Consider the following 13,188-nt stretch of genomic DNA (forward strand, 5'->3'; position numbering starts at 1 on the left):
GTATAATGCAACAAGTGCACAAATAAAGCATTCCCTAAAGACATTACAATATAAAGTTAGTGTATTAAAGCTATAACCACAGGTACTCACTATAACATTTACATTTTGATGGTTATATAAACTTGCTTTGTAAAATGCTTTAAAAAGGGTAAATCGTATCTTTTTTTAATAAATGAATCCCCCTCTTTTAAAACTTTTTTTTTCTTTTACATTATTTTCTAGGTATTTTATGTGATGTAACCTGTGGAGATATAAGACATGTTGTTGGTAGAGAGGGAGGAGATGTTACTCTCCAAGTGGATCAGACGGCAATCAAAGACATCTCTTGGGTTCAGAGTAAAAGTTTAAAGCACATTGCTACAACAAAACCAGATGTATCTGTTGATATTAGAGATCGTCTGTACAAAGAGAGACTGTATAGCTGGCCTAATGCTTCTTTACACATTACTCATCTAACCAGCGAAGACCAAGGAACCTACACGGCAGATATACGCAGTGAGAAAGAGGAAAATGAATGTACACAGTTGTATGATCTCAGAGTATACAGTAAGTAATTTTAACTCAATCTATACATCAAATAGGAGCACAAACACTGTGGGAAAATCTGATACCAATGGGGTCATATATCAACATCTCTCAGCTGCAACAGCACAAGAAAACACAGAACACAAACTCTATTATTTTCCCTGGGATTGTGTTTTTGGAGAATATGGGGCTATAATTTGCACGACTTTAGTCGCAGTTTTGCAGCTCGGAGACTGCACATGACCCACAATGCACCGAGAACGTGAAACTATAACTAAAACCATTTGTATAAATATAACTAATGGTAGACCGCTCACCAATAGTAGCCCATAAGAGATAGCCGGTGCAAAGGAATGGTACTGGCATAGCAAGTAAACAAGAAGTCATAGAAAGTCTCCCACAGATCCCTTTTAACACTGCACAACCAGGCTATTATGGAGTATTTATAGGAGTATAGTGCTTCCTGATATATAACCAAAAAAGCTGTAGGGGGTACCAAAAGTAATCGCACCCAGCTCTGTGGGTGGACGGTTACCAATAAAAGCCTGATATAGGCAAAACAATAAAGTTTTATTAATTATATATCACAACGACGCATAATCAGTAGGCATAAAAACATTTAAAACACAAGGTGTGGGTGATAACAGGAGGGAAAATACTGTACACTTCAATGGTTAATACATCAAATGAACCCTCCTGATAGTGACCGAAATCGGAACGGGGGGTAGGGTAGGAGGTAGGTGTCGTACATAGGGGGGGCAGTTGTGTTGTGTATCACACACGTCTGTATCTAGGATATTGCACACCAATGTACATGTCAAATATCAAGCATATAGGGGTCCCCCTCGATAGCCTCCTCCCTAGTTAGGTAAAAGGGTGTAACAATAGTACATTGTATAGAACCGCAATAATCACAGCGCACCACAATGGTGTACCAGCAGTTTAAATTCAGTTACAAGCGTGGTAGCATTATCTCCACCACCACCTCAAGTATACACCCTCTCTCTCCCCGATAACCGGAACAATCTCACCCGTGACCTCCGACGTCAACGCGATGACGTCATCCCGACGTACGTTTCGCGCTCGGGGGCTGGCACTTTTTCGAAAACCACGCTTGTAACTGAATTTAAACTGCTGGGTTTTTTTTGCACACTGCACACACTGCACACACTCACTGCACACACACTGCTCATTGCTCACACTGCCACACTGCACACACACTGCACACACACTGCTCATTGCTCACACTGCACACACTGACACACTGCACACACACTGCACACTGCACACACACTGCTCATTGCTCACACTGCACACACTGACACACTGCACACACACTGTACACTATACACACACTCCTCATTGCTCACACTGCACACACTGACACACTGCACACACACTGCACACACACTGCACACACACTGCTCATTGCTCACACTGCACACACTGACACACTGCACACACACTGCACACTGCACACACACTGCTCATTGCTCACACTGCACACACTGACACACTGCACACACATTGTACACTGCACACACACTCCTCATTGCTCACACTGCACACACTGACACACTGCACACACACACTGCACACACACTGCACACACTGACACACTGCACACACACTGCTCATTGCTCACACTGCACACACTGATACACTGCACACACACTGCACACACACTGCTCATTGCTCACACTGCACACACTGACACACTGCACACACACTGCTCATTGCTCACACTGCACACACTGACACACTGCACACACACTGTACACACACTCCTCATTGCTCACACTGCACACAGTAGCAGCTCCCTCCTGCAGTCCGGGGAGGGGGGGGAAGAGTAGCAGCTCCTTCCTGCAGTCTGGGGAGGGGGGGGGGGAGAGTAGCGGGTCCCTCCTGCAGCCCGTGGAGGGAGGGGGGGGGAGAGTAGCAGCTCCCTCCTGCAGTCCGTGGAGGGAGGGGGGGGGGAGAGTAGCGGGTCCCTCCTGCAGCCAGTGGAGGGAGTGGGGGGAGAGTAGCAGCTCCCTCCTGCAGTCCGGGGAGGGGGGGGGGAGAGTAGCAGCTCCCTCCTGCAGTCCGGGGAGGGGGGGGAGAGTAGCGGGTCCCTCCTGCAGCCCGTGCAGGGAGGGGGGGGGGAGAGTAGCAGCTCCCTCCTGCAGTCCGTGGAGGGAGGGGGGGGGGAGAGTAGCGGGTCCCTCCGCTCAAGCCACGCCCCCCCTCCCTGTCAAACCTCCCACCTCCCGCTCCGACTCTTACACTTACTTACACACACACTCAGACACTTACACACACTCACAGACACTTACACACACGCGAGGGCCCTGTGCTGCGGCGGGGGGCGCGGGGGGGGGGGGGTTAGCGGTCTTCCGGAGACTGCTTACCTGTCTCCAAAGCAGCACACTTATGCAGGCGACCAGCACCACCACCCGCTCCCCCCCCTCCTCCCGCGCAGGCAGCGGGAGCACCGGGGACAGCGGTGGGGAGAAGAAACCCCCCGCTACCACCTCCATGCAGGCAGCGGGAGCACCGGGCACGTGGAGGGATCTGAGGTAAGAGGCGACCTGAGGGACATCCCCGCTCCCATCTCCTGCCCCGCGGCCTGTCCCGCGGTGACAGGGGGAAGCGGGGACAGGAGGGACATCCCCGCTCCCATCTCCTGCCCCGCGGCCTGTCCCGCGGTGACAGGGGGAAGCGGGGACAGGAGGGACATCCCCGCTCCCATCTCCTGCCCCGCGGCCTGTCCCGCGGTGACAGGGGGAAGCGGGGAGCGGAGGGACATGCCCGCTCCCATCTCCTGTCCCGCGGGATGAATATGCGCTAAAGCGGCGGCCATTTTTTTTTTCCGCGACCCCGTTAGTAACGCGGTGGTCTCGGGGTGGACCCCGAGACCCGCGTTATAACGGGGTTTAGCTGTATATATATATATATATATATATATATATATATATACATACATACATACATACACACACACACACACACACACACACACACACACACACACACACACACACACACACTGTGCATATATATATAGAGATATATAGATATATAGATACAAAAAACTGTGAGCGCACATTCCTGAGATAAATATAATATAGTAACAATTTAATAAAGAATCAGTAAATGATAAAACAGAACTGAAAGTGGAAATGACAATCCTAAATGACAATAGGGAGCTAGATCACAACCGGGAAATTACAGACCTGTAAGCCTGACTTCAATAGTAGGGAAACTACTTGAAGGTTTAATACGGGATAATATTCAGGAATATCTAATGGAAAACAAAATTATTAGTAATAGTCAGCATCGATTTATGAAGGATAGATCATGCCAAACTAACCTTATTTGTTTATTTGAGGAGGTAAGTAGGAATTTAGACCAGGGTAATGCAGTGGTCTACTTAGATTTTGTAAAGGCTTTTGATACGGTTTCACACAAGAGGTTGGTGTACAAAATAAAGAAAATTGGACTCAGTAATAATATATGCACCTGGATTGAAACTGGTTAAAGGACAGACAACAGATGGTTGTCATAAATGGAACTTTTTCAGGTTGGGCTAAAGTCGTGAGTGGAGTACCTCAGGGATCGGTACTGGGACCCCTGCTTTTTAACTTGTTTATTAATGACCTTGAGGTTGGGATCGAGAGCAAAGTCTCCATCTTTGCTGATGATACTAAATTGTATAAGGTAATAGAATCAGAGCAGGATGTAATTTCTCTACAGAAGGACTTGGAGAGACTGGAAACGTGGGCAGGTAAATGGCAGATTAGGTTTAATACAGATAAATGTAAGGTTATGCATTTGGGATACAAGAATAAAAAGCGACTTACAAATTAAATGGAGATATATTGGGGGAATCCTTGATGGAGAAGGGTTTAGGAGTGCTTGTAGACAGCAGGCTTAGCAATAGTGCCCAATGTCATGCAGTAGCTTTCAAAGGCAAACAAGATCTTATCTTGCATTAAAGAGGCAATGGATGGAAGGGAAGTAAACATAATTATGCCCCTTTACAAAGCATTAGTAAGACCACACCTTGAATATGGAGTACAATTTTGGGCACCAATCCTAAGAAAAGACATTATGGAACTAGAGAGTGCAGAGAAGAGCCACCAAATTAATAAAGGGGATGGACATTCTAACTTATGAGGAGAGGCTAGCTAAATTAGATTTATTTACATTAGAAAAGAGGCGTCTAAGAGGGGATATGATAACTATACAAATATATTCAGGGACAATACAAGGAGCTTTCAAAAGAACTATTCATCCCATGGGCAGTACAAAGGACTCGGGGGCCATCCCTTAAGGTTGGAGGAAAGGAAATTTCACCAGCAACAAACGAAAGGGTTCTTTACAGTAAGGGCAGTTAAAATGTGAAATTCATTACCCATGGAGACTGTGATGGCAGATACAATAGATTTATTCAAAAAAAGGTTGGACATCTTTTTAGATGGGAAAGGGATATACCAAATAAGTATACATGGGAAGGATGTTGATCCAGGGATTAATCCGATTGCCAATTCTTGGAGCCAGGAAGGAATTAATTTTTCCCCTTAATGGGGTTTTTTGTTTGCCTTCCTCTGGATCAATAAGTAAGTATAGATATAGAATAAAGTATCTGTTGTCTAAATTTAGCATAGGTTGAACTTGATGGACGTACGTCTTTTTTCAACCTCATCTACTATGTAACTATGTAACTATATGTAAATGAATAAAATGCACATGAACAATAAATACAAAGGAATAATAAGGAATAGCGGAGGATGCTGCAGCAAGTAAGGGGTTAATCCGGAGGTAAGATCAGTCTGTAATGAGTCCCGTATATTAATATGCCATATAAATCCTCCTTTGGTAAAATAGGTGAAGAACTTTAAACTCCAAATAGAAGCAATATAAAATGAGTTCCAGTAAGTAGATGGGTGGCGCACATTCACGATAATAAGCCCAGATGTATTGCTGATCGGTTGAAACCGCTAATAGCGCGCCTGTCAGCTGGACGCCTCGTATCTGTGAGCAGTGAAAGCCAGGATATATGCAAATGCTAAAGGGAGTACCTACCGGTCGGCTTCAAGGTGTGCATGTCAGGGAGAGCACGTCCACGATGTTCTGCGGGTGTATTTCCCAGCACGACCGGGGTAAATGAGCCACCGTACTTTCAGCGCTGAAGGAGGAAATTAACGGGAAAATGGGAACCTCAGATCCCAATCACATAATACAATGTTCCAAAAAAGAACAGGCAGGAAACAGCTGATCACGTCTCAGGAGTACTCCCGGAGCGCAGCTTCCAACGCAATGACGCACTCTACGCATTTCGTCAGTTACTCATATCTCCTGACGAAGTCCGTTGAGTAACTGACGAAACGCGAAGAGTGCGTCATTGCGTTGGAAGCTGCGCTCCGGGAGTACTCCTGAGACGTGATCAGCTGTTTCCTGCCTGTTCTTTTTTGGAACATTGCATTATGTGATTGGGATCTGAGGTTCCTGTTTGCCGGTTCATTTCCTCCTTCAGTGCTCAAACAAACACCCACCACCAGTGTGACAGTTAAAAACAACCAATGAGAGTCCTAGAAAGCCGGCGTTTGTGGCACCTTTTGGCACGAAGGTCAGTCTATGAAGAAGCAGCAGCCAACCTCTGCGTCCGCACGAGAGAAGATGGCCGCCGCTGTGACAATGGGGCAAGTATGAAAAAGAGTCCCAAAAACATAAATTTTCAATAGTTACATACGTTTGTATCATATTCCAATGAGGGGGAGAGAGTGAGAGAGATAAATTGCATTAGCACTGCAGGCTGAAATGTAACTTTAAGTTATTTAAAAGGAAAAAAAACTGGGTTAACGTTGGGTTATTCCCTTTAGTGGATAGGCGTTACTATTAACCCAGCGTTTATTTAGGTTCACGTTGGGCGAATAGCCCAACGGGGCTTTGTGTATCTGGGTCTGTGTTTGTCTTCTCAGCTCACGCTTTGTGTAACACATTACCAATGTTATTGGAAACAATAGCTACACATCATGTACTATGAGGACACATTAATTATTTTCTTTATTTCCGCAATATTTTATTTATTTGGGCCTCCGTCTAATGTAACTATTAATCATTTATGTTTTTGGGAGTTTCCATACTTGCCCCGTTGTCACAGTGGCGGCCATCTTATCTTGCGCTGACGCAGAAGTTAGCCGCTGCTTCTTCATAGAATGTCCTTTGTGCAAAATGGTGCCACAAACGCCGGCTTTCTAGGACTCTCATTGGCTATTTGTAACCATCACCCTGGGGGTTGTTATTGGTTTTCTCTATATTACACATTTGTATCTAATCATGGTAACCTTAAAGAAACGTTGCTCCTCTTTTCTACGCACTATATAAGCATCTAAAATAACTTTGACGTTTATCACACCCTGCTATGCAAATGGTGAATTATTAAAGTACACTGGAATATACGGTTTGTTTGTTTTCTGTATTATAATGGGCATTAAACCACTTTGATACCATATAATTATCCCACGCAGAAAAGTTATCATCTGAAGATATCAACATCCATCACCAAGTCACCGGCAGCGTGACCTGTAACGTCACTTTGACCTGTACAGTAAGCGGACCAGATGTGACGCGCACTTGGTACGACTCCAACAGTCGTGAAATAAACGTGACGAATCACACTCTTCATGTATATAACCCGGATACACACCGCAACTACACCTGTACTGCCCGGAACCCAGTCAGTTACACATCTAGAACCGTCATTCCGTGGAAATACTGCGAGGAGGAAGGTAATTTTAGAAGTCTCTGTTTAATATATTTCTGCTTTACATTCCCTCTCCCATTATGTCACCCAACACTTCTGGGCACAGTACAGTCACAATAAATGAAATTATGCAAAGATCTTTGGATCTTATTTTCCAACAGTCTGCGTTATATTTCTGACTTAAGAAAAAATAAAGAACCCTTTTAACATAAACCTTAACAAATTAATTATAAATGTAAACTTTCACATTCGACTAGTACAGACACTTTCCCCTTTTCATGTATTAATCTCACATTTGGATCACTATTGGTTGCTGATCGTCAGAAACATGAATGGAGGACCCTTTAAATGTTGAAGTGTTTGATATGGAACTACGTTTTTGGATAGTTAATATCAGCCATTAGAGTGTTGAGGAAGGGTCCCTGAGGGGTGCACCTTTATCTGAACTTCCATTGTATCAGTTACATTACAGAGCCAACGCTGGGTACATTGTCACTTTGGGCTATGGATTAAGACACATTATGGCCTAGTCACTTGCACTGTTTTGTAAATATAGCCCTCTGGCTCAGCCACCAAAATATAGATTGTGATCTCTTTGGGGCAGAGATTCATTGTACCTGAAAATTCTATATACAGCTGTGCCGCTGTGTATATTATAGCACTATATAAGAAACAAATATTATCATTATTATTAGGTCCAATAAGCATTGTGGCAGGTGAGGTCAGTAAGAGTTTTAGACAGTGGTTTAGGCTTTAACTCCAGTGGTTTATTCTCCACAATAATAACAGAATAAGAGGCACACTGTCCCTTTAATTAAAACAAAACCATGAAACCAAAACCTACTCCCCTTGGGAGACCGACTATACATCACATCCCTTGCTAACCACCTGGATAGCTCACCTACTTCCAGATTTAAACAATACTCTATTGTCTGGAATAAGATATAACGTCCTTAACTTTAGATGGGGAACTCTGTCCCAAGCAAGTTCAGGAAATCCCTCTGGACATGTCAAAGCTCCGCTTCCTCAATAAGTCTCGAACGTCGGTTCCTTGGAGCAGGGCCCCATCCTGCGGTTTGTTCACGCCCATAATGATTCTGTTTCCTGGGTGTGATTCCCAGATGGTCCCAAGACCCTGCTCCCTGCTGGCCTAGGGTCCAGACCAACCAGTATCCTCCTGGTTGGGTAAAAGTCCATCTGTGGCAGCTTCCTGCCTGCCTTTTAAGAAACTTAAACGTTCTTAAGAGTTCTGTCTTAAAGCTGCAGTTCAGGCAATAGTGTGTTTTTTTTTAATAAATCAGTTCTGTAGTAAAAAAACAACTTTGAAAGACCAATTTTCTTGTATTCTATTTTAACAAGCATGCCTGTTCCTATAGCAACGATTTACATTCCCCATATTTAAAGATGTCGCCAAACTTTGCCGATCAATAGATGGAGAACGAATTGACCGGCAGCTATGCCGTTTTTTAGGTAATTTGAGATTGCCCACATGAAACTATTGAAGTAAAAAAGTAAATAAAAAAAAAAGACTGAACTGCAGCTTTAACTAACTGCACCTGCAGCTAGCCTCTCCAGAAGAGCTTAACTGCTTGCATGCTGGAAAGCACACATACTGCACTACACTCCAGCATACAGAGGCAGTGACTCTGTCACAGCATCTACAATGATCCCAGGGCTAGGAAGTTAATAATTTCCCAGACCAACAACGTCTGTGGGTACTTGTGAGAATAGATGTAATAACTATCTTACTGATGGAGGGATTGGCACAAGACTGTCATGCAAACCCTGCCAGGTCTCTGTTACTGACACACAGATCTGCAGAGAATTGAGACGCTCTCACCAACAGGCTGAGCAAGCCAGGAAATTAATAAATACAGAATATACATATATTTAAAAATATATATATATATCTTACTATATATTTCTGAAAGCATTGTATGTATGTATGTTTCCCTGGTGTGTTCCCTGTCCCTAGCGGCAATCTCATTGGTCCCTTGGCCCGCCCGCCCCCGCACACCTCTCATTGGCCTGAGGCGGAGTGACGGGCCAAAGGTCCAAACACACACACACACACACACACACACACACACACACACACACACACACACACACACACACACACACCTCTTCCTCACCCCCGAGGCCAGCCCCCCCCTCACCCAAACCTCACCTCCCCCCCCCCTCCATCATCACCCCCCCTCACCCGCAACTCACCTCCCCTCCCCCTTAATGCTGCTTGGCTGCGCGGGTGGGGGGTTTAGCGCTGCCGCCGCTCCCATCACCTCACAACCCTCAGGGGCGACGCAGCAGCCCTACCGCCTCCATCCACCCTCCTCACAGCCTGCAAACCTGCCTGGCCGTGCACTGCGGGACCTGCCAGCGGGAGGAGCAGGGCAGTGGCGACCGCGGCGGGGACACCTCACCACGTGACTCCCACCCACCTCCCCAAATATTCCACTACGGCCGCCGCGTGAGGTATGGGGGGGGGGGAGGGAGGGAATGGCGTGCCGCCCGCTATCTTCAAGCCGCCACGTGAGGTATGGGGGGGGGGGGAGGGAGGGAATGGTGTGCCGCCCGCTATCTTCAAGCCGCCACGTGAGGTATGGGGGGGGGGGAGGGAGGGAATGGCGTGCCGCCCGCTATCTTCAAGCCGCCACGTGAGGTATGGGGGGGTTGGAGGGAATGGCGTGCCGCCCGCTATCTTCATGCCCCCAAAGCCGCCGCATGTGGGGGGGGGAGGGAGGGGGTGTGATGCCGGCCTGAAACTAGCTTCATGCCGCTGCGGGGGGGTAAGATGCAGGGGGTAAGATGCAGGGGGGAAATGCAGGCCTGCCCGCCCGCTATCTTAAGGCCTCCACCTGAGGTATGGGGGCTGCGGGGGGCGGGGATAGGGGGAGATGTCACTGAATAACCCACCCACCCAGTCACTAAATAACCTACCCACCCAGTCACTAAATAACCCACCCACCCAGTCACTAAATAACCCACCCAGTCACTAAATAAAGTCACTAAATAACCCACCCAGTCACTAAATAAAGTGTCACTAAATAAAGTCACAAAATAAGTCACTAAATAACCCACCCACCCAGTCACTAAATAAAAGTCACTAAATAAAGTGTCACTAAATAAAACCCAGTCACTAAATAACCAACCCAGTCACTAAATAAAGTCACTAAATAACCCAAGTCACTAAATAACCCACCCACCCAGTCACTAAATAACACACACACCCACCCAGTCACTAAATAAACACACAGTCAATAAATAAAGTCACTAAATAAACCCACCCACTAAATAACCCACCCACCCAGTCACTAAATAACCCACCCACCCAGTCACTACATAACCCACCCACCCACCCAGTCACTAAATAACCCACCCAGTCACTAAATAACCCATCCACCCATAGTCAATAAATAACCCACACACCCACCCACACAGTCAATAAATAACCCACCCAGTCACTAAATAACCCACACACCCACTAAATAACACACCCACCCACACAGTCAATAAATAACCCACCCAGTCACTAAATAACCCACCCACCCAGTCACTCAGTCACTAAATAACCCACCCACCCAGTCACTAAATAACCCACCCACCACATAAAGTCACTACATAAAGTCACTAAATAAAGTCACTAAATAACACACCCACCCACCCAGTCACTAAATAACACACCCACCCACCCAGTCACTAAATAAGACACCCACCCACCCAGTCACTAAATAACCCACTCACCCACCCACCCAGTCACTAAATAAATCACCCACCCACCCGTCACTAAATAAACACACACAGTCACTAAATAAAACACAGTCACTAAATAACCCACCCAGTCACTAAATAACCCACCCACCCACTCACTAAATAACCCACCCAGTCACTAAATAACCCACCCACCCACACAGTCACTAAATAATAGTCACTAAATAAAGTCACTAAATAAAGTCACAAAATAAAAGGTCAATAAATAACCCACCCACCCAGTCACTAAATAACCCACCCACCCAGTCACTAAATAAAAGTCACTAAATAACACACCCACCCACCCACCCAGTCACTAAATAACATAAGGACACGAAATATATCACCCAAATAGTCACTAAAGAAACACAGTCACTAAATAAACTCACTCACTAAATAAACCCACACACCCACCCAGTCACTAAATAACACACACACACACACACACACACACACACACACACACACACACACACACACCTACTCACTAAATGCCCGATCCATGTGTAAAATCCCATAAAAAGTTTTAATATCAATGAACAAGACAAATGCACACTAACAATTTGTCAATGCAAATAAAGCATTGTATGGGTAAACCCATGCGCCAACATGTAGCCTGCTCGCCGACCGCTTGCTCCGTCACATCAGACCTCAATGCTGCTGGTGTCACTCGGTAGATCGTCCCTCCGGCAACCCAAAAGAGCAGCCTGTGGTTCCTAGCAAGTTCAGTTAGTGTTGCATAATGCGTGCGACTCAGGGAATAACTTCCCCTTGCTGGCAATTGGCATATGTGCTACTCCACCACCGTAGCTCAGTAAGACCACGTGACCCTACGCGTTTCTTCTGATGCAATGGATTTCATCCGGATTTCATCAGCATCAGCTGTGGGGCTGGTTACCATCATAGGCGCTGTCAGAATATATATATTCAATATATATATGTATATATATATATGTATCTGTACCGTGTTAGCGGAGCTTAATAATCAAAAATGAATAGACGATACTATTCTTTGACGAAATATATATATTACATATATATATTACATATACATACACACTGTATATATATATATATATATATATACAGTGTGTATGTGTATATATATATATATATATATATATATACAGTGTGTATGTATATGTAATATATATATGTAAATGTAATATATATATTTCGTCAAAGAATAGTATCGTCTATTCATTTTTGATTATTAAGCTCCGCTAACACGGTACAGATATATATATATATATATATATATATATATACATATATATATTGAATATATATATTCTGACAGCGCCTATGATGGTAACCAGCCCCACAGCTGATGCTGATGAAATCCGGATGAAATCCATTGCATCAGAAGAAACGCGTAGGGTCACGTGGTCGACAAATCACCAAAAAATCTACTCGCCCAACAAAAAAATCTACTCGCCACCTAGTACCAAACGTGTGATGCCTGGGCCAATAGTAGCTCGCCACGATGTTAAATCCACTCGCCCGGGGCGTGCAAATGTATAGGTTTGTCGAACACTGCACATATACATATACACACATATACATATACACACATATACATATACACACACACGTGGATGTCCAGCACTGACCAGACTTTTTTAAAGTAAATTTTAATTAGAAAATCAACATTTCAGAGTTTTGTATAATAGTGGCACTTACTGATTAGAAAACAAAAGTGTTGGTCCTCATATCTGTCCCATGTGAGGACCAACACTTTTGTTTTCTAATCAGTAAGTGCCACTATTCTACAAAACTCTGCTTGCTGGGCACAGGAAATAGGTACCAGTTTTCGTGAGTGCCATTCTAATTATGCACACAAACACATATATATTAATATATTTATATTGTGACAAAAGGCTCCCTTATGTAGCACTGCCATCTGTCCGGGCTCTTTATGACACCGTCTTCTAGGGTTGCTAAACAGACAAAGGGATAACATGTAGCACAATATTGTATCATTCAGGTTTCTGCCAGTTTTTATTCCGTCCCCGTAAGACTGCAATTTTTACGGATATACATTTGAGGAACTCCGTCCTTAACCTTCAGTGATTTATGCTTAATAACAATGACAGACAAAATAACTCAGGCACTCTGTCCCTTTAAGGAAAAACCAAAGCATAAAATGAAAGCCTACTCCACAG

General features: G+C 44.8%; 1 protein-coding gene across 1 annotated transcript in view; it reads left to right on the forward strand.

The window, feature by feature from the left end:
* LOC142499000 (SLAM family member 9-like) overlaps positions 1-13,188 on the forward strand; it is a 70,877-nt gene that overhangs the window by 27,030 nt on the left and 30,659 nt on the right. Inside the window, exons 2-3 of the mRNA XM_075607737.1 lie at positions 223-546; positions 7,038-7,298. Coding sequence (XP_075463852.1) covers positions 223-546; positions 7,038-7,298 — 585 coding nt within the window. The remainder of the gene's footprint in view (positions 1-222; positions 547-7,037; positions 7,299-13,188) is intronic.

This window comes from Ascaphus truei, chromosome 7, assembly GCF_040206685.1.
Source record: "Ascaphus truei isolate aAscTru1 chromosome 7, aAscTru1.hap1, whole genome shotgun sequence".
NCBI classification, from domain to species: domain Eukaryota; kingdom Metazoa; phylum Chordata; class Amphibia; order Anura; family Ascaphidae; genus Ascaphus; species Ascaphus truei.